The sequence below is a fragment of the Canis lupus genome, chromosome 13, assembly GCF_048164855.1.
Source record: "Canis lupus baileyi chromosome 13, mCanLup2.hap1, whole genome shotgun sequence".
In the NCBI taxonomy this organism is placed as follows: Eukaryota; Metazoa; Chordata; class Mammalia; order Carnivora; family Canidae; genus Canis; species Canis lupus.
Window position 1 is genome coordinate 16,177,444 of NC_132850.1, and position 22,308 is coordinate 16,199,751.

Consider the following 22,308-nt stretch of genomic DNA (forward strand, 5'->3'; position numbering starts at 1 on the left):
TTCCCACAGGTAAAGTGGTGTTTCTTTATCTTAAATATTCAAAGAAATTTAGTAGGGAGATTGGGATGGAACTTTGGGGGTGAAGATTGCATCAAGGCAAAGAAGTATGACAGAGTATGATGCATTTGGAAAGAATGGTAAATACATAATATGTAATAAGTAAAATAAGGAGAAGAGTCGGGTGGGGATAGTCAGGGAGCAGTAGATGGATTTAATTTTGTTAAGGAGTTTGGACTTCATTACCCAAATAATGGTGAGCCGTTGAAGAATTTTAAGTTGGAGAATGAGATAACTTTGTGATTTGGGGCCATGGGTAGCTGGAAGATCTGATAAGCTGATGCCTAGTGTTGATCTGCAGGCTTCTCAACATCCAGCACAGTGCCTTGTATTATAGAAGATACAATGTTTGTTTCTATTTGAATGTACCTGAAAAGATTAATCAGAGTTTATTGGTCACTTCCAGGCTGCATGCACATACTTGACTGGTCTTTAGTGTGTGGTTTGTAGCTCTTGTTTGTAGATTTTGAAGTTATCTTCAACTCTAATTTTAGTTTTAGGGTCTGTTCTGAGTCTTTTTTTTTTTATTTATTCATGAGAGAGAGAGAGAGAGAGAGAGAGAGGCAGAGACACAGGCAGAAGGACAAGCAGGCTCCATGGCGGGAGCCCAACGTGGGACTCGATCCAGGGACTCCAGGATCACGCCCTGGGCCACAGGCAGACGATGAACCGCTGAGCCACCCAGGGATCCCCCGTTCTGAGTCTTTGATCAAGGGAAGAAACTCTATTCTTGATGGTTCCCTACCTAATGCCACTATTTGTTTTCTTGGTGTCTGTGATCACTCATTCTAAGTGGCAACTCTCAATTTTTCTGGTCATCCTTTATATAGTTTTCTTTCTTTTGGTTGGCCTCTTACTTTTATCTTCCTTTTATTCATACTTAATCCAAAAGAATTGTGGGATCATGGAGGATAATCATTAGAATACTACCATGCTGGTAGAGAAACTCTTACACAGATTTTTCTAGTGACTTAGTATTGTCATTTGATTGTATTTTTGCTTTTTTGTTTGTTTTGGTATACTCTTGAAACATCCTTACAAGCTGCGGGATACTTAGACTTTTGAGCATGTGAATAAAAGAAGCCTCTGTTCTGTAGAACTTTAGTTTTCTCTGAGGTTAGATGTCATGATCTATCAGTTTCCGTGTGTGTATGTATTGGGGGAGATGTTGTCAATGCATTTTTTAAAGGCCTGGAAGGGTACTCATCAAGCTTAGGACAATAACTACTTCTTGGAATGGGCACAGAAGATTGGGCTTAAGGGATCTGATAGTCAAAGGGACTTATTTTTTATTCATATTGTTTTAATGTGCTACAAAGAAAATATATGCTTAGTTAAAAATGAATAGAAATTGAAGTTGAAAAGCTATATATATATATATTTTTTAAGATTTTATTTATTTATTCATGAAAGAGAGAGAGAGAAACAGCGACACAGGCAGAGGGAGAAGCAGGCTCCATGCAGGGAGTCCAACGTGGACCTTGATCCTGGGACTCCTGGATCGCACCCTGGGCTGAAGGCAGGCGCTAAACCACTGAGCCATCCAGGGATCCCAAAAAGCTATATTTTCTATTAGAAAAGTTAGTCAAGAGTACTGTAGAAGAATTGAAAATGAAGAAAAAGAAATCATTGATGTTAGTTCTACCACCAATGACAATCACTGTTAACATTTGATGAACTTTTTTTATTTTTCAAGGAGATTCCACACCCAGCATGGAGCCCAATGTGGGTTGAACTCATGACCCTAAAATCAAGACCTAAACTGAGATCAAAAGTCAGACACATAACTGCATTAGTCACTGTAGGCATCCCAACATTTGATACATTTATTCTACTTTTTGTTTTAACACAGGCTCTGGTATATATCATCTGTAGGATTTTTTTCTACAATTAAAAAGTGGTTCTTTATTTCTTAATGCTAAATTTATGAGAGAAAATAAAATATGGTTTTTACTTATTTCTTCCAATTTCTGGTTTAGAAATCTACAGAAAATTGAAAGAATAGTACAATAAACCCCTGTAGTCTCTTCACCTGGATTTACCACTTAGTATTTTGCTACATTGCTTTATCTATCTGTATTTTTTTTCTTTCTGAATATTTTTTTTTTTTTTTTTTTAGAGAGAGAGAGAGAGAGAGAGAGAGAGAGAGTGCGAGTGTGACCTGGTGAGCACATGAGCAGAGGGTAGGGACAGGGGCAGAGGGAGAAGCCAACTGCTTGCTGAGCAGGGAGCCTGATGTGGGGCTTGATTCCAGGACCCTGAGATCATGACCTGAGTGAAAGGCAGACACTTAACTCACTGAGCCACCCAGGCACCCCTCTAATTGTTTTATGATTAGATTTTTTTAAAAAGATTTTATTTATTTATTCATGAGAGAGGCAGAGACATAGGCAGAGACATAGGCAGAGGGAGAAGCAAGTTCCATGCAGGGAGCCCGACGCAGGACTCGATCCTGGGACTCCAGGATCATGCTCTGGGCCAATGGCAGGCACCAAACTGCTGAGCCACCCAGGCACCCCTTATGATTAGATTTGAATTAAACATTTCAACAAGTATATTACATCAGAAGTTGATAATGCCAGGTGTTTCACTTTTGGTAATGCTAAATGCAACCCACCCGTTGGTTTAAGGTGCTAGTCAGCAGATCTTTCCCTTGTAAAGATATATTTTACCCTTTGTAATAAATAAGTAATCTTGGGGGCATGATACAGATAGGAATTTTATTACTGTTTCACTTAAAATTATGTGCATTTTCTGTGTTATGTCAAATCCACCTGATAAGCTAAATTTTTTTAAAAAAGATTTGAGAGTAAGAGTGAATGCTTTGTGTGCACGAGTGCACATGCTGAGGGGAAGGGCAGAGGGAGAGGGAGAAAAAGGCTCTCCGCTGAACAGGGAACCTAATGTGGGCCTTGATCCTAGGACTCTGGGATCATGCCCTGAGCTGAAGACAGCCGTTTAACTGACTGAGTCACCCAGGCACCGTGATAAGCTAAATTCTTATGGGCATGTAGTTTCTTATTTTTATTTTTATTTATTTTTAAAGATTTCATTTATTTATTCATGAGAGGCACAGAGATGGCAGAAGGAGAAGCAGGCTCCATGCAGGGAGCCCCACGTAGGACTTGATCCTGGGTCTCCAGGATCAAGCCCTGGACTGAAGGCAGCACTAAATCGCTGAGCTACCCCCGCTGCCCTCTTATTTTTATTAAAAACAATAGCTATTTAATGTTTATTATGTGCCAAATGCTGTATTTACTTTGTATACATTATCTCATTAACATAACACGATTTTATCCTCCATAACAGTTTTATGAAACTATTATTCTCTTCATTATACAACAGAAGACTTCAAAGAGAAGTCGTTCTGAATTCATTTAAGTGTTAAAGTCTTGGGTTCAGTTTGCTCTTCTCCAGAGCTCGAGCACTTCTCCACTCTGCTGTTCTTTAGGAAGCTGGTTTGGAGATCCTGTGGTAGCATCAGATGAGTTTAAAAGTCAAGGAGAAATACCAATGTTCTCTTCTGTTCTCTTTTTTCTCCCTCTTTTTCTTTCTTTTCTCTTCCCTCCCTCCATTTATTTATAATTATGGTAAAATACATATAAGATTTACCATCTTAACAATATTTAAGTGTACAATTCAGTTCACATTGTTGTGCTACCAATCTCCAGAAGTCTTTTCATCTTGCACAGCTGAAATTCTGTACCCAGTAAACAATTCCAAATCACTCCCCTCATCATAGCCTCTGGCAACAGCCATTCTACATTATGTTTGTATAAATTTAACTACCTCCTGTAAGTGGAAATACCTCTCATGTAAGTAGAAGCTTACAATATTTCTCTTTTTGTGACTGGCTTATTTCACTTGGCATAGTATCAAGGTTCATCTATGTTACAACATGTGTCAGAATTTCCTTCCTTTTTTTTTTTTTTAAAGATTTTATTTATTTATTCATGTGAGACACACACATACACACACACACACACACACACAGAGGGAGAAAAACAGGCTCTTGGTAGGGAGCCCAATATGGGACTCGATCCTGGGACCGGGATCACGCCCTGAGCCGAAGGGAGACACTCAACCGCTGAGCCACCCAGGCATCCTAATTTCCTTCCTTTTTTTTTTTTTTTTTTTAAGATTTTATTTTATTTATTCATGAGAGGCACAGAGAGAGATGCAGAGACACAGGCAGAGGGAGAAGCAGGCTCCATGCAGGGAGCCCGACGTGAGACTTGATCCGAGGTCTCCAGGATCATACCCTGGGCCAAAGGCAGCACTAAACCACTGGGCCACCTGGGCTGCCCAATTTCCTTCCTTTTTAAGGCTGAATAATACTATTCCATTTTATGTGTATACTACATTTTTTTTATCCATTCATCTGTTAGTAGATACTTGGGTTGCTTATATCTTTTGGCGATTTTGAATAATGCTGCTATAAACATGGGTATACATTGTTTTGAGACCCTGCTTTCAATTCCTTTGGGTATGTATCCAGAAGTAGAATTTCTGGATCATGTGACAATTCTATTTTTAATTTTTTGAGGTCTTGATCTTTACGTTAACATTTTTATTTAAAAAAATTTTTTAAAGAGGGGGGCAGAGGCAAAGAGTCCCCCCTTTCCCCCCCCCCCTTTTTTTTTAAAGATTTTATTTATTCATGAGAGACAGAGAGAGAGAGAGAAAGAGGCAGAGACACAGGCAGAGGGAGAAGCAGGCTCCATGCAGGGAGCCCGACGTGGGACTTGATCCCGGGTCTCCAGGATTACGCCCTGGGCCAAAGGCAGGCGCTAAACCGCTGAGCCATCCAGGGATCCCTATTTTTAAATTTTTGATTAAAATATAGTTGACATGTTAGTTTTAGGTGTACAATATAGTGATTTGACAATTATATACATTATGAAATGTTCGCCACAATAAGTATAGTTACTGTCTGTCACTATACATACTGTTATTACGGTATTATTGATTATATTCCCTATGCTGTAGTTTTCATCCCTTTATTTATTTTATAACTGGAAGTTTGTACCTCTTAATCCCTTTACCTGTTTCACCCATCCCACCATTTTTTTCTCCCCTAGCAACCACCATCTTAACCTTTCTTTTCTTTTTCTTTAAGATGTTATTTCTTTACTTATTGGGGGAGGGGCGGCGTGGGGGACATGCAGAGTGCACACTGAGCATGGAGCCTGATGTGGGGCTCAATCCCACAACCCATGGAATCATGACCTGAGCCCAAATCTAGAGTTAGATTTAGATCTAGAGGCCTAACTGACTGAGTCACCCAGGTGCCCCATTAACCTTTATTTTCAAAGATATTTAAAGATACTACTCTTGATAATCTTCTTATTAATAGTAAATCTATGTGCAGAGGACAAACTTATTTTTACTCTGAAAATCTAAGTATATTTGTAGTTTTGATAACTTGAAATGAAGATCATCCTGCATTGAGGCAGGTTCCCCATCTATTGTGGACCTCTATATTTGATGGTACTTTTTTTCCCCTTTATCATGTGTAGTCTATACTCTAAAAAAAAAAAAACCTATTATTATCTATTAATCTTTTGAGGTTTCCTGAAGTCCCATGAAGTTTTTGCCTAAGTGCTAATTCTGTCAACATTTATGTAAATATCTCTTGTGCTATATTTGATTCTTCATTCTCTGACTAGCCATATAGCTTATTGTTTGTTCCTTTCTAGATGCTATACTTCAGAAAATTATGCCCGAATTTTATACTACTTTTGTTTCAATCCGCCTCCCCCAGCCCCTACGCCCCCCCCCCAAAAAAAAAAAAGAAAATGAAAATCACTCCTGGCCCACCACTGCTCAAATAAATCACCTGGATAAATTAATGATTCACCGACCCTTAGAAAGTGTATTAGAAATTTTGTTTAACTGTTGTTACCATTGTTTTCACTGTGTCCTTATGATGTACCAGGCCTTCCAGGCACTGCAAGACAAAGATGGATTACAGTATAGATTCTGGTCTCAAGATGCTTTATAGCCTGGTGGGAAGATATTTATATACAGAACCATGTAATGAGTGGTATACTGGTGTTATGAATGTTTGTCTGAGGTAGTATAAAGAAGGAAACCACAAATAGTTCCCAGAGACAGTCAAGGAAGGCTTTAGAGAGGAGAGGATATTTGAGTGTGGTCTTGAAAGATAAGTAGAATTTAAGGGGCTAGAAGAAAGTGTTTTATATAGATGAAAGATAAATACGAGTTACGGATATGTTCATCATCTTGTCTACTTGTTTAAGGAAGTGGGGTTTTTTTTTTCCCCGATTGGTCTGAAATACACATCATTCATCCCTGAAATTCACACTGTTTTAATATCAAACTTTCTTTTATTTATTATTTTTTATTTTTTTTAATTTTTATTTATTTATGATAGTCACACAGAGAGAGAGGGAGAGGCAGAGACACAGGCAGAGGGAGAAGCAGGCTCCATGCACCGGGAGCCCGACATGGGATTCGATCCCAGGTCTCCAGGATCGTGCCCTGGGCCAAAGGCAGGCGCTAAACCGCTGCGCCACCCAGGGATCCCTCTTTTTTTTTTTTAATATCAAACTTTCTTTTTTTTTTTAATATCAAACTTTCTTAAAAGCAGATGTTTTGTTAAAATCTGACTGATAGTTTTCAGATGATGAAAAAAGAGAAGAGTAAAAAAAAAAAAACAAAAAAAAAAAAAAGAGAAGAGTAACTTTCAGAATGGAGAGCCCTTATTAAAACACAGATGTCTTCTGTAAATAGAGTTGGAAAAATACTGTCAGTATGTTCTTTGTGTATAAATGTCTCTTTTAACTTATCCGTGCAGGATCTGAAAAGGAAAGCCACTTCTCTTTCTTCAGTCACGAGGTACATGACAACAGAATCATTGATGTACTAGGAAGGGAGATGGATTCCAAATCTCACTAAGTGATCTAGAAGAGGGGAGAGATAGCCAGTGTTCTTCCTCAGTTTTTCTGACTAGGGTTCCTGTGGCTCTTGAGTGTTTTGCTTCTTCTTTTCCCTTCTTTCTGACCACTCTGAAACATTGTTTCTTTGAATTCTAAGATAAAATGTGATGTCTGTCCTGTATCAATACCTATGTTAAACTTCTGGGGCTATTGTCATTTGAAGGAGTCTCTGAAGATTGAAGAGTTAAGTAGGTTGTCATATTTTCTCTTGAAACTTCTACTTGTTAAATTATAACATAATGAAAGAATACTCAAAGTCCATAGGTTGTCGACATTTTTGGATAGTAAGTCCCTATTGTGCAGGATCTGATTTTTTTTTTTTAAGAGGGAGAGGTGGGTGGGGAGGGGCAGAGAGAGAGAGGATTCCAAGCGGGGCTCGATCAAATGACCTTGAGATCATGACCTGAGTCAAAAATCAAGTTGGACACTTAACTGACTGAGCCACACAGGCACCTCTAAAATGATTTTTTAACCAGAAACTAATGAGGTCCTTGGTATTTAGTAATCTTCTACTGCCTCATTCATAATTTCTTAGTAGGAAAAACACATTTCAGTAAATAATTGAACTTCTTGAAGATCCCTGGGTGGCTCAGTGGTTTAGTGCCTGCCTTTGGCCCAGGGCATGATCCTGGAGTCCCAGGATTGAGTCCCGCATTGGGCTCCCTGCATGGAGCCTGCTTCTCCCTCTGCTGTGTCTCTGCCTCTCTCTGTGTATGTGTCTCTTATGAACAAATAAACAAACTCTTAAAAAAAAATAATTGAACTTCTTTTGGGTAATATAAAATATTTTTCTGGTAGTATCATTTTGCTACTACTGAAACATTTGGGGTTGAAAACATAGCTAGTTTTCTTACAAGTATTACATTTTTTTAAACCTGTGGAGTGTGCATGGAAATTATAAAGCAATAGTTTTACATGTAAAAGTATATAGACTTCTATAGAGGGTGAATGTTTTAGAAGTAGACTTTGTATATATGGGTAATAGGTTGTTTTTTTTTTAAAGATTTTATTTATTTATTCATGAGAGACACAGAGAGAGGCAAAGACACAGGCAGAGGTAGAAGCAGGCTCCATGCAGGGAGCCTGATGTGGGACTGGATCCCGGGACCCCAGGATCACTCCCTGGGCTGAAGGCAGGCTTGTATGGGTAATAGTTTGAATGGTGTGGCCCATGTTTTTTTGTGTCTGACTTGAGTATGTTTAAACAATTATAAGGTAATTTGGTTTGGCTTACTATAATATTAGCTCTAAAAGGTTCACTTGACTTCTTTCTATATTTAACATGCAATGCTTTTTTTTCATGTATGTGTACATATATGTATGTATTGAGGGAGATTTTGAGGATGTGGCTTTAGTGTCCTATAAATATAGTTCAACAGTTCCTTAAGTGTTATATAAGGCTTATGCATGTATCTTTTCTGTGCACACTTAAAATTCCACAAAGGGGACTTTTTCATATCAGTGTCCTAAGACTCCACAATATTGGCCATAAGGAACCAACCTAATAAATTTCCCCTATTTTTCCCTAGGGAATTAAAAGGAAAGATGTCATTTCTTGAGGTGTTATTAACAGTGTTTCTCTGGCCAGCTTAATGTGAAATAGTTTTGGTCTTAAATGGAGTAAATCCATCTTCATTAATGGATATGAGACCCTAATGTGATCAGTTTACAGAAAAATATCCCAAATGATGTCTATTTTATCTAAACTGGCACTAAAACATCTTGGCATGTTTATATGCGGAGACTTTGAACTCATATTTAACTGCTGTCCTTGAAACAATGTTCTTGCTCTATTTTATTTTCTAGGTGCGCCACCGAGCTTCTGGCCAGGTAATGGCTCTTAAGATGAACACTTTGAGCAGTAACCGGGCAAACATGCTGAAAGAAGTTCAGCTCATGAACAGACTGTCCCATCCCAACATCCTCAGGTAATTGGTTTTCCTTCCTACTGGAGGTCAGTGAGAAAGCCCCAACATTGTTGGAGACTTGTCAGAATACAATTAACAGCTGAGAGGAGGGATTAACAATTTCGTGCTCTGTCTTGTTGGGGTGTAGCTGTGCTGTAGGTCTTTTTCTATATATTAAGACTTAATTTTTTGGTAATTAGTTGCATTTAATGAAGCAACTTCCTTCTGTTTTTCAAATTGCCTTACTCTTAGTAGCAGCTCCAGAGCTCCATCCTAGGACTCCAGAGACCATGACCTGAGCTAAAGTCAGACACTTCGCCTACTGAGCCACCCAGGTGCCCCTAGTTTACCTTTTTAGAGGATAATTATTTTTATATGTTATACAGTTATATAATCATCACTTTCTAGTAATCAGTATCTGAACCTTTCTCACTTGAATTATCTTGATTTTTTTTTTTTTTAGTGAGATGAGTGTGTTTTCAAATGAAAACCTAATAAGACAATTTGAGCCAATATATATTTTAACCAAGGTTTATGTGTAAGACTCTTTAAAAAGTTAAAAGTGCTATTTACTTAGGGTCATTTACTGCTTATATTTATATTAGACTAGAGAGAAATCATACAGCATAAGTAAGACAGATGTTTGATCAGTGATAGTACAGTATGGAATTAGATTATACTGCTTACTTGATATTTTCTACCTTTATATAGAATTCTTGGCTTCCTAGTCTACTACAAAAATGTTCAGCCAGTATTTTTATTATGATGACTTTCTTCTCAATGCATAAATCAAATTAGCACATTTTTTTGAGCCTTTAGTATAAGCCTGGTGATTTGCCAGACACCAGAAAGGTATATAGATATGCATAAAATGGAATATCTGCCAGTAGGAAGGAGTTTGCACTCTTACTGGAGATCTAGGACTTACATATATGAAAAGAGAACTAATAAAATCAACTAGGACCTCACCACTTGGGAAGAATAAACTACATGTTATGGAAGTTCAAAGGAGTGAGAGATCATATTAGGTTGGCAGAGTCAGGGATGATTTTTTTGGAGGGGATTAACTCAAATTGGAACTTGAATTTTAATAGGATTTTATTTTATTTTATTTTAAAGATTTTATTTATTTATTCATGAGAGACACAGAGAGAGAGAGGCAGAGACACAGGCAGAGGGAGAAGCAGGCTCCACGCAGGAAGCCCGATGTGGGACTCGATCCTGTGACTCCGGGATCATGCCCTGAGCCAAAGGCAGAAGCCCAACCACTGAGCCACCCAGGCGTCCCTAATAGGATTTTAGAATAGAGAGAATGATCTCTGAAAAGAGAAGCAAAACAGTAATAAAGCACAGAGGTGAAAGTGCAAAGCTTTTTGAGGAATCAGTGAATAAAAACCCATTTGGCTAATAATAACAAAAATGGGAAAACCACCATTTAATGAAGGCTTGTATGCTGGGTACTTTACCTATTTAAAAATTTATTTTTTACAATTAATCACCATTGAAGGAATTGAGGCTAAGAGATTGTGTGTTGGGCACAGTCTGTGACTGAGGCCTGGACTCTTTCTACCATGCTTCTCCTAGAAGAACTGAGGATTCGATAGCATAGTATTGATAAAGGTGGAAACGTAATACAATTATTCAGGAATGGCTTTCATAAAGCCCAAAAGAGGATATTTTATGCTGTGTATTGGGTTCTGAGTAGTTAGGGGGCCTCTATTATTGAGAGTGAGATGGATGAGTCTTGATATTCTGCTTAGGAATTTTTCAATTAGCAATAATCGTGCCTCAAATAAACCTCATTGGCTACGATACTGCCACTGCGCAGAGCTTGCTTAGGAATTTTTAAGCTGATTGTATTTTCATATTACTTAAAAAATAACATTTCTATTGTTTTTGTTGTTTTTATAAAAGTTATACATCATCACTATGAAACACTTAGAAAACAGAGTTAGCGGGATCCCTGGGTGGCGCAGCGGTTTGGCGCCTGCCTTTGGCCCAGGGCGCGATCCTGGAGACCCGGGATCGAATCCCACGTCGGGCTCCCGGTGCATGGAGCCTGCTTCTCCCTCTGCCTGTGTCTCTGCACCTCTCTCTCTCTGTGACTATCATAAATAAATAAAAAAAAAATTAAAAAAAAAAAAAAAAAAGAAAACAGAGTTAGCAAAACAAGAAAATAAAAATTGCCCTTTATCTCAATGCATAGAGATCAAACTATCATTAACATTTGGTATATTTCTTGACAGTCTTTTTTAATTTCACTACTTGTCTTACTCTTTTTACTGTGAACTTGACTGGTGAATACATGGGAAGAATGACTTAAAATAAATTTTATTCTGGGCACTTGGGTGGCTCAGTGGTTGAGCATCTGCCTTTGGCTCAGGTTGTGATCCCAAGGTCCTGGGATCGAGTCTCTCATCAGGCTCCCCGCAGGGAGCCTGCTTCTCTCTCTGCCTATGTCTCTGCCTCGCTTTCTGTGTCTCATGAATAAATAAACAAAATCTTAAACATTTTTTTATTCTATCACAGCAAAAATATTAAATACAGTTATTATATGATAGAAGTAGAATAGCATAGTATAATGATTAAAAATGCAGACTCTAGGAGCACCTGGGTGGCTCAGCTGGTTAAGCCTCTGACTTCGACTCAGGTCACCATCTCAGGGTTCTGAGATTGAGTCCTGAGTCCAGCTCTTCACTCAGCAGGGAGTCTGCTTCTCCCTCTCCCTTTGTCCCCACCCCCTCCCCCCGCACTGCTCGTGCTCTTTCTCAAATAAATAAATAAATAAATAAATAAATAAATAAATAAATAAATAAATAAAATCTTAAAAATAAAAGGGCCCTAGATTCTAGATCATGCTGCCTGGATTCAAATCGTAGATCTTGGGAAAGTTGCTTAACCTGTCTGATCTTAGTTTTTCCATCTATAAAATGAGAGTAATGACAGTAAATACATCATATAGTTGTTGTTGAGGGTTAATTAAATTAGTACATATAAAACACCTAGAATAATATCTGGCTTATGTTAAATGCCCAATAAATGTTAGCTACTATTATTAGTTTCTTTTTCTCTGGCTAGTTTTTATTTTGTTATAATGGCCCATGGGAGCATGTCTTTTATCATTCATTCATTCACCAAACATTTGTCGAGTGCTGCTGTTTTTAATACATTCAAAGGTTTTCTGCTGGAGTAATGCTGTTGAATAAAACTTTCTGCAGTGATAGGAATGTTCTTTATCTGTGCTGTCCAAAAGCCACATGTGGCTAATGAGCATTGAAATGTGGCTAGCATAAACAAGGAACAGAATTTTTTTATTGGATTTAAACTGCCACATGAAGCTACTGGCTACTGTATTGGGAAATACTGGGCTAAAGTCCATCTAGATCTTTGCTCTTGTTTTGCTTAATACATTTGTACAGCCTGGAAACATGGTGTGATGAGACCAATGATACCGTTCCTATTCTGATGTCCTCTTGATCTATTTTCTTAGCTTGTTTCTTTTTGGTTTCATTGCTCAGGAATAACCCATTTAACTTTCAACAAGTAGTATTCTTTGCTCTCAGCTAAATTTTCTATTATATAAAAGGTAGTATTAACTCTGTCTTGATCTTGGCAATAAACCAGCAAATAAGATAGTACAGAATAGCCTGTGGATCTGTTATAATCCATAAAAGTACATAATACATGAAAATTATTATAATTATTGTTAACCATGGTGGGTTTACACTGTGATGATGACTCTGTTCTGTATGAGCCATTGATCTCAAATATACTGTGGTTAAAAGCCTAGAAATAGATTACTTTTTTATTATTTTATTATTTTAAAAAATAATTTATTTAAATTCAATTTGCCAGCATATGGTATAACACCCAGTGCTCATCTCATCATGTGCCCTCCTTAGTTAGTGCCTGTCACCCAGTTACCCCATCCCCCACCTACTTCCCTTTCTGCAATCCTTTGTTTCCCAGAGTTAGGAGAGTCTCTCATGGTTTGTCTTCCTCTCTAATATTTCCCCACTCAGTTTCCCTCCTTTTGTATGTCATTTTTTTTTTAAAGAAGCTTCTAAATTCTACCTCTGAAACTAATAATACAGTATATGTTAATTAAATTGAATTTAAATAAAAAAATAAAAGAAGCTTCTAATTGTTCAAATCTTTCATGTTTTTGTGTCTTCACTTTTACTGTATATTTTGAATACAACAAAAGGAAACGGTCCTACCTGTTGCCTAGAAGAAGCAGAGTCTTTTTGGCTTTCGTTATTCTGAAGAGTACAAACTATAACAGTAGAAACATTTATTGTACTTTACTAGGATGCCTTAAATATGAAACTAAGCATGACTATGTTCCATTCTCAAAAATACTTAGAATTTTTATTTCCTAAATGCTTTTCTTTTTTTAAATTTTTTTCCTAAATACTTTTCTAGTTGACTTACACATTTACTGTTAATACTTTTTGTAATTTAAACTTTTTGTTACTATTTATTAGTCTACTATTATTAGTCTAATAGACTAATAATTAATAGTCTACTATTATTTTTAGTCTATTTTCAAGCTGTGACACAAGCACACTTGTTCTTACAAGTACTTCTTTATAGGGCACCCCCGGTGGCGCAGCGGTTTAGCGCCGCCTGCAGCCCGGGGTCTGATCCTGGAGACCTAGGATCGAGTCCCGCGTCAAGCTCCCTGCATGGAGCCCGCTTCTCCCTCTGCCTGTGTCTGCCTCTCAGTCTCTCTCTCTCTCTGAATAAATAAATTAAAAAACAAAACAAAAAACAAAGCAAGTTCTTCTTTATAGATGCAGAAGCTGAGGGAGGAATATGAACCAAGTTTTTCTATCAAACCGAGATTATTGATTTAAATTGGGGAAAATCCATCTCTCAGAACTCTAGGTTTTTCAGACATGCTTCCTTAGAGGCTGATCCCTGGAGGGGAGGGGTACTGCCAAGCAGAGGAGGCTTTTGGTTTCCCCCTCTGCTTTATCCAGCCAGAGCTGCTCTACTTTTTATCTGTTTTATGTTAAACTTCTGTATAAGAATTTTGAAGAGTTTCCTGCTTGAAAACAAAGAAAGGATCGAAAATTGCTGCATTAGTGATTTGGAAAGTCTACTTGGGAAAGACAGCTATCTGCATGACCAGCCAGATGGTAGGCATCTAATCCTTTGGGCATACCTTGGTCCTCTGCTGGCACAGCTATTTTGTGCCCAGCAGGAGTTAGTGAGCTGAACTTTTGCAGTTCTATTTCTCTTTTCCTTGACCCCAACCTCCCTATTTCCTCTTTTTCCTTTTATCTTTCTCTCTCCTAATATTTCTCGTTGGAAGGAAAAGAATGGTCTTGGTAAGTCATAGAGGCAATAGGTGTGTATATTTTATTTGTGTATATGTTTTTTTTTTTAAATACACGGATACAGTTAAGATTGGTTCTTTTATCATCAGTTGCTCTAAGTTATCAGTTAAAACAAGGAACAATAAAGTACTTTGTTGACTGCATGGACTGATCCTTTGAGCCTCTTGTGAATAAGGTTGTTTATGCCAGGAAGTGTTATGCTCAAGATCTGTAATCCAATTCCATGCCCTGCTCACTTCCACTCCCCAATGGTCTTTCTGAGGATCTGTACCAAGATTCGTTCTCATACCTCTGTTATTCTTCATGCCATGAGAAATTGAATATTTCTTTTAGATTCCTTCACATTCTTGTGCTTCCTTTTTTTAGGCCACATTCTGAATTTATTTTCCTATCTACTAATTTTTGTTCAGAATTGTTTTAGCTCCCCTTAAAAAGCCATTTGTGACAATCTGGTTGCCATTTTGTTAAAATGGAGAGTATGCTTTCAGTTCATTAGAGTATCAGCTAATACTATGAGAATGTGGCAGGATGTTTTCCCAGTCTCAGTTATTAAGATAGCTACTTTTCCAGTTATCCATTCTGAAAATTCTGAACTCATCTTTACTTATTACTTTTAGTCCTTCTAATCAGATGATAAATCTGATTTGATAAATCTTGATTCTAAATCTTCAATGACTTTTGCATCTGTTCTTTCCTTTATGCATTTGTCGGTTGAACCCTCTTGACTTTTGCCTGGAGTGAATTATTTTTCCTGTCTTTTTGCTTCCCTTTTCTCTCTTCCTGATATACATGGCTCTAATTGCATAGCTTATTTCTTATAAACTTTTTATTTCAGAACTGAGTCGAAAATCCTTTGGACTGACAATTAAGTTCTGATCTGTTTTTCTAGCTTTATCTTCCATTATTGCTCATATGCACTTAACACGACTCCACAATTTCCTAATTGTGTTCTCTTGGACAAGTTATTTAACCTCTGGGCTTTTTTTTTTCCTTTGTTAAACTAGGGGAATGGACCAGATCAGTGGTTAGAAATCCGCAGTGAATTAATGTTGAATAATTTGTAAATGATGAGGTTTAAAAAATATATTAAAATAATAAAAAATAAAAAGAATAAAAAATAAAAGAATAAAAAATAAAGAATAAAAATATCTGGGGTGTACATGTGTTTGTGTGTGTCGGGGGGCACGTGCACATACACACACATGTGGTCCAGAACAAATGGGAAGCAATTAAAAAATGCTGGATTAAAGTGGATCTTTCTGATTTTAACATTGCAATTCTAGTAAGTAACTAGGTGAAAGAATCTCAGTATAGCCCTCAAAACAAAGTTTATAACATTAGCGTGTTAATAAAGAGGTCTTAATATTTTTTTCTCTTATCTGTGCCAAGGTAGAAGGTCTAATGACTTAGGACTGTGTCTAATTTCATATAACCAGAAAAATTCTGTAAACTAAAATATGAATAAGCTTGAGTAATATTTATGTCATTGTGTGTAGGTAGTGAAGTAGCATAACCCTAGAAAGATTTTTTTTAAATTCTTTTTATTGAGATGAAATTGAGATATATAGATGATTTTTAATGTAAACAATGGCTACTATTTATTGAGCACCTATTATGGACCACTATTGATTATTTTTCTATCGCACTCCCATGTTTTCCTCTCCCATCTCAGCAAATGGAATTGCCATTGTTGCTATTATTACTTAGGCTAAAAAACCAAGGAGTCATTCTTTTTTTTTTTTTCTTAAAGTTTTTTTTTTTTAATTTTTTACTTATTTATGATAGTCACAGAGAGAGAGAGAGAGAGAGAGAGAGGCAGAGACACAGGCAGAGGGAGAAGCAGGCTCCATGCACCGGGAGCCCGACGTGGGATTCGATCCCGGGTCTCCAGGATCGCGCCCTGGGCCAAAGGCAGGCGCTAAACCGCTGTGCCACCCAGGGATCCCCCAAGGAGTCATTCTTAATATCTTTCCCTTACACTCTTATTCAAACCATCAGTGGTTGTACACCTGAAATGAATATAGTACTGTATATTAACTATACTGGAATTAAAATAAAAAACTTGGAAAAAAAGACAATCTTAGGTAAAATCATTTATATTATTATGACTGATAATTACCATGAGACCAAATAATGTATTATAACTACATTTTATTTCTTGCATAATTTTCTTGTATTTTGCCTGATTCTTCATTTACTTAGTTATATGTCTACCACTAATTGTTCCCAAGGCTTCAGACATCATATATTGAGGCTATAGAGCATAAAGCTTAAGCATAAAATTCTTTTGTTTTTTTAAAGATGGCATTCATTTATTCATGAGAGACACACAGAGAGAGAAAGGCAGAGACACAGGCTTGGGTCATGATCCCAGGATCCTCAGATTGAGCCCCACATATGGGTCCTTGCTCCATGGGGAGTCTGCTTCTCTTTCTCCCTCTGGCTGATGCTCCCCTTGTTCATTCTCTCTCTCTCTGTCAAATAAAAAAAATTTAAAAAATTAGGATTTTTTAAACAAATATTTATTTTATAAATAAATAAAGATTTGAGAGAGAGAGCACAAGTGTGGGGAGGGGCAAAAGAAGAGGGGCAAATGAGTAGGGAGAGGGACAAGCAGACTGGAGCATGGACCAGTCTCAGGGCTCACTCTTATAACCCTGAGATCATGATCTGAGCTGAATTGCACTCAACCAACGGAGCCACCCAGGCACTCTGCTATCATTTTTTTTTTTAAGATTTTATTTATTCATTCATAGAGACACAGAGAAAGAGGGCCAGACAGGCAGAAGGAGAAGCAGGCTCCATGCAGGGAGCCCGACGTGGGACTTGATTCCGGGTCTCCAGGATCATGCCCTGGGCTGCAGGCGGCGCTAAACCGCTGCGCCACCGGGGCTGCCCCTGCTGTCGTTTTTCTACCCATTTCTTTCTAGACATTATGACTTCCTTTCTTTTCTCTCTCTTTTTAAAATTTGTCATAAATGTGTATTATAATATCTTTTATTTTTATTTATTTTATTTTTTAAAAAGATTTTATTTATTTATTCATGAGTGGCACAGAGAAAGAGAGAGGCAGAGACACAGGCAAAGGGAAAAAGCAGGCCCCATGCAGGGAGTCTGATGTGGGACTTGATTCAGGACTCCAGGATCACGCCCTGGGCCAAAGGCAGGCGCCAAATCACTGAGCCACCCAGGCGTCCCTATATTATGTTTTAAAATCTTTTTTAACTGATTTAAATCCTGGGGTCTTGAGATTTTATTTATTCATGAGAGACACAGAAAAAGAGACAGAGACATAGACAGAGGGAGAAGGAGGCTCGCTGTGGGGAGCCTGATGCTGGACTCCATCCCAGGACCCCGAGATCATGCCCTGAGCCAAAGGCAGATACTCAACCACTGAGCCACCCAGGTGCCCCGAAAAATCCTGTTTTTGATGGGGATTTCATTAAATATGTAGATTGTTTCGGAGACCCAAGATTGTCTTATACAGATATTGGAAGGGAAATAATTTAAGAGGGCTGAATCCTTAGTGTCCACACTGGAAAGTCAGTAGAAGGTGAGAAATAGCAGCATAATCAGTAGATAGCTAGAGCTATGATGATAAATAGAAGACACAGCTGAAAGAGTTAAGAGTGGTTCCCTTTGGGGAATAGGATTCAGCAGTGATATGGCGGGCCAAGGGACTGTTTTTTTTTCCATTATATACTTATTTGAAGGTATGTGAATGTATATTTGATAAAAACTAAGGACACTATTGCAATTATCTAGAGAAAGCTGATGATGGCTTGGACTGTGTGGTAGCAATGAAGGTAGAAATAGTTGGGTTCTGGATATCTCTGGGTATTTTTTTAGTAGAGGCAATGAGATTTCCTAATGGATTTGGTGTAGGGTATTGGTACGAGGGAAGGAGTCAAGGATGACTTTTTTTTTTTTTAATTTTTATTGATTTATGATAGTCACAGAGAGAGAGAGAGAGGCAGAGACACAGGCAGAGGGAGAAGCAGGCTCCATGTACCAGGAGCGCAACATGGGATTTGATCCCGGGTCTCCAGGATCGCGCCCTGGGCCAAAAGCAGGCGTCAAACCGCTGCGCCACCCAGGGATCCCAGGGATGACTTTTTTTTTAAAAGGGCTTTATTTATTCATGAGAGACACAGAGAGAGAGGCAGAGACAGAAGCAGGCTCCGTGCAGGAAGCCCGATGTGGGACTTGATCCTGGGACCCCAGGATTATACCCTGAGCCAAGGGCAGACACTCAACTGCTGAGCCACCCAGGGGTCCCTCAAGGATGAGGCTTCTGAAATGAACAACTGGGAGAATTAAATTGCCAGTAACTACATTGGAGAAGCCTGAATAGGGGACAGGTTTTGGCGATAGGAAATCAGGGGTTATCAAATTGGCAGTTGGATAAACAGGTCTAGAATTCAGAGGAGAGGTTCAAGATAGTTGTGTTTCTTAGTAGTTAGGGGACCTTTGGCAAATTATGTAACTTCTATAACCTCAGTTTTCTCATCAGTGAAGTAGAGTAACAATAGTACTGCTATACCATGTTGATCAGAGAATTAGAGATAAAGAACTTATCACAGTGCAAGGCACTAAACGATTATTATATTTGATTATTGTTATTACTGTAGTCATAACTATCTGATGCATCATATACTGAGGCTATAGAGCATAAAGCTTAAGAGTTAAGAATCCAGTTTGACTCTGCATTTGCAAGTTGTGTGACTTTGGGCAAGCCACTTAGTCTTCTCAATTTTCTTTTTTTTTAATATTTTTTTTAAATTTTTATTTATTTATGATAGTCACAGAGAGAGAAAGAGAGTCAGAGACACAGGCAGAGAGAGAAGCAGGCTCCATGCACCGGGAGCCCGACGTGGGAATCGATCCTGGGTCTCCAGGATCGTGCCCTAGGCCAAAGGCAGGCGCCAAACCGCTGCGCCACCCAGGGATCCCGTCTTCTCAATTTTCTTATTTGTAAAATGGAGATAATAATAGTGTCTATAACATGATGTTTTCATAGGATTAAATGAGGTAATACCTGTAAAGTACTTATTATACTTACTTGTTATACATAGTAAGTGCTTAGTAAGTGTAATCCATCATTATCATTATTTGTCCATGAACTCCTTGAAGAAGGGACCATCATCTTTATTTCTCTAGTACCTACTGAGTTCCCTTTGCCTATCACTGTACTTAGTTTATATGTAACAGGTAGTAAAAATTTTTTAGGTGTTCTGTTTATAGAGAGCACAAACCTTGCACACATTCATTTTCTTGACATGCTTTTTTTTTTTGAAGATTTTATTTATTTATTTGACAGAACAAGCGAGTGAGCTTGCACAAGTAAAGCAGAGCAGCAGGCAGAGGGAGAGGAAGAAGCAGGCTACCCAGCAGAAAGCCTGATGTGGGGCTCGATCCCAGGACCCCAGGATCACGACCTGAGCAGTTGCTTAACCAATTGAGCACCCAGGCACCCCAATACATGCTTTTTTTAGATTGAATTGTTCTCTTTCCTCTATACATTTCTTCTACTTTGGGAGAGGGTGAAGAAATAAATAGTGTGAGAGTGCTTCAGAAGTATGCTCACATAAATCGAAGTTCGAGTTTATTTTATTATTTATTTAATAAATTTATTTTTTATTGGTGTTCAGTTTGTCAACAAGAGTAAACATTTCTTTTTTTTTTAAATATGTTATTTATTTATTCATGAGAGAGAGAGAGAGAGAGAGAGAGAGAGACAGGCTCCACGCAGGGAGCCCAACGTGGGACTCAATCCTGGGTCTCCAGGATCAGGAGGCCCTGGGCTGAAGGCTGTGCTAAACCACTGAGCCACTCGGGCTGCCCGAAGTTTGTGTTTATATTTTGCTACTTGGGTGTTAGTTTGAGTCATCTTAGAATAAAGGACACATTTGGGAAGGAGGAAGCATTTTCAGTGCTTGGCGAGACAATCTGGATACTTGGATTTGTGGATATTAGTTCTCTTCTGAACTTCCCGGATTAAAAAATCAAAACATTTTGGGAACATATATGTATTAACAGTTCTGCCTTTGCCAGAAGATTTGGTATTTTGCTGTTTGCATGTCAGTTTTGAGCAAGGTGGTTTAAGATTTTCTGTGGAGTAAAATATTTAAAGAATGAGTTTAATTATCAGTCTCAGTTTACTTTCAGTTGTTGTTTAAGATAGAGAATATTTGTTTTCTCTCAGAAATCTAGGATTTTAAAAATCTATTAAACTGCTTTAAGGGGCGCCTGGGTGGCTCAACTGGTTAAGTATCTGCCTTCAGCTCAGGCCCTGGGATTGAGCCCCACATCAGGCTCCTTGCTCAGCGGGGAGTCAGCCTGTCCCTCTCTTTCAGCCCCTCCCCACCGCTTGTCCTCTCTCTTTCTCTCTCCCCCTCTCAAATAAATAAATAAAATCTTTTTAAAAAAACAACTAGTTTAATATTTATAAACAAGCAGATCTTTTAATTTTTAAAATATTTGTACTGTTTCACTAGAAAAAAGTAGAAGAGACCATAATTTTCATTGGTCCTCTTGTTATTATATGTAGTATTATCTACATGATCTAAGTGATGGCCGAGCAATGTTTATTTGCCTTTAGCTATCTTAAAATCGGACTATAAAACTGTGGACAGAAAAGAGAACGCCAGACTGAACCAGCCCTGTTTGGTGTCACCTGATGTGAGGCTTTGGTGGTTAATATCTGTTCAGCTGAGTTTTCTTTGGGTTCTCATAGCTAGGACCTAGCACAACCAGTTTTCCATGATGTAATACCTCTAAAACACGTTTGAACTGCAGCAAGCTTTACCAAAAGATATTACTGCTTTTTTTATGGGTCTAGATTCATAGCTCTTTTGGGACTTGAGATCTGAGGCATTGCCCTTTCTTCTCCTTTTTGGTTATTGGTAATTTTTTCTGGTCCAAGAGAGTGGTGGTAACTTTGCTTTATTTGGGAGTAGAATGCAATGCTTGCTACTGCTACTGCTAAAATGAACTGCTGTTCATTTTAGTGCCGCATATTAAAGCTTAGTGGAATCTGGTGGGGGATATGTTGTAGGGCCTTTCAATTATGGGAGGAAATCAGATAAAAATATAACAAAACTCCTGGAAAAACTTTTTTAAAGAAAAGCAAACCAGTATAAGTAGATTTCACATGTAGGCATTTTAGAAAGCATATTAATATAAAAATCCTACTCACATTTTAATATTATATTATAAGTTTATTTCAGACCTCTTATTGTATTTACCATAACTTTGGAGCCAGACATTTTTTCTGGAAAACCAGTAAAGGTCTGAAGAACTCCTGCAACATGGATGCTGCCTATTGCTCAAAGCTAGCAGTAGAAAGGTTTGTAAAACAAACTAGTTAGATTTTCATTGATTTACAGATAGGTAGTTATTTTTTATGAATAAAAAAGAAGTTATTATTTTTAAAGATTTATTTATTTTAGAGAGAGAGAGAGAGAGAGCATATGGGGAGGAGGGGCAGAAGGAGAGAGTCTCAGACAGACTCTGTGCTGTGTGTGGAGCCCCATATGCAGGGCTCAGTCCCACAACCCTGAGATCACAACCTGAGCCAAAACCAAGAGTTGGTTGCTTAACCTGCTGTGCCACTCAGGCGCCCCAAAAATGAAGTTATTATTGAACCACTGGTCTTTTCTCTTCCATACCCTTTGTCACAGAACAAAACATAGCTTTTGGAGCCAACAGATCCAGATTCCAGTACTTCTCCAACCTTTGTCAAATCATTAAATGCTCTGAACCTCATTTTCCTAGAGAAAAAAATGAGGGTAATTTAATCTCAGATGATACATATAAAACAGCACAGTTTCTATGTGTATTATAGGTTAGCAACAAGTAGTAGTTTTCTGGACAGCTTTGATATAATAACCACAGAATTCTTACTAGGTCCTATTATGTAATATCGAACAGGTCCAAAACTAACAGCAGTGTCAGTGTTTTATGTGTGTGTGTGTGTATGTGTGTGTGTGTGTGTGTTTCCAGAGTGAGAACAGCTAGATGTGTTTTATTTATTTA

The 22,308-nt window shown here is 38.0% G+C and overlaps 1 protein-coding gene and 1 pseudogene across 4 annotated transcripts in view; one reads left to right on the top strand and one right to left on the bottom strand.

Annotated features, from left to right (window-relative positions):
• TESK2 (testis associated actin remodelling kinase 2) overlaps positions 1 to 22,308 on the top strand; it is a 143,785-nt gene that overhangs the window by 65,978 nt on the left and 55,499 nt on the right. For all 4 annotated transcript variants that reach the window (XM_072772408.1, XM_072772406.1, XM_072772407.1 and 1 more), the window contains one exon: positions 8,826 to 8,947. In XM_072772408.1, coding sequence (XP_072628509.1) covers positions 8,826 to 8,947 — 122 coding nt within the window. The remainder of the gene's footprint in view (positions 1 to 8,825; positions 8,948 to 22,308) is intronic.
• Positions 10,681 to 10,758, bottom strand: LOC140603284 (U4 spliceosomal RNA; annotated as a pseudogene).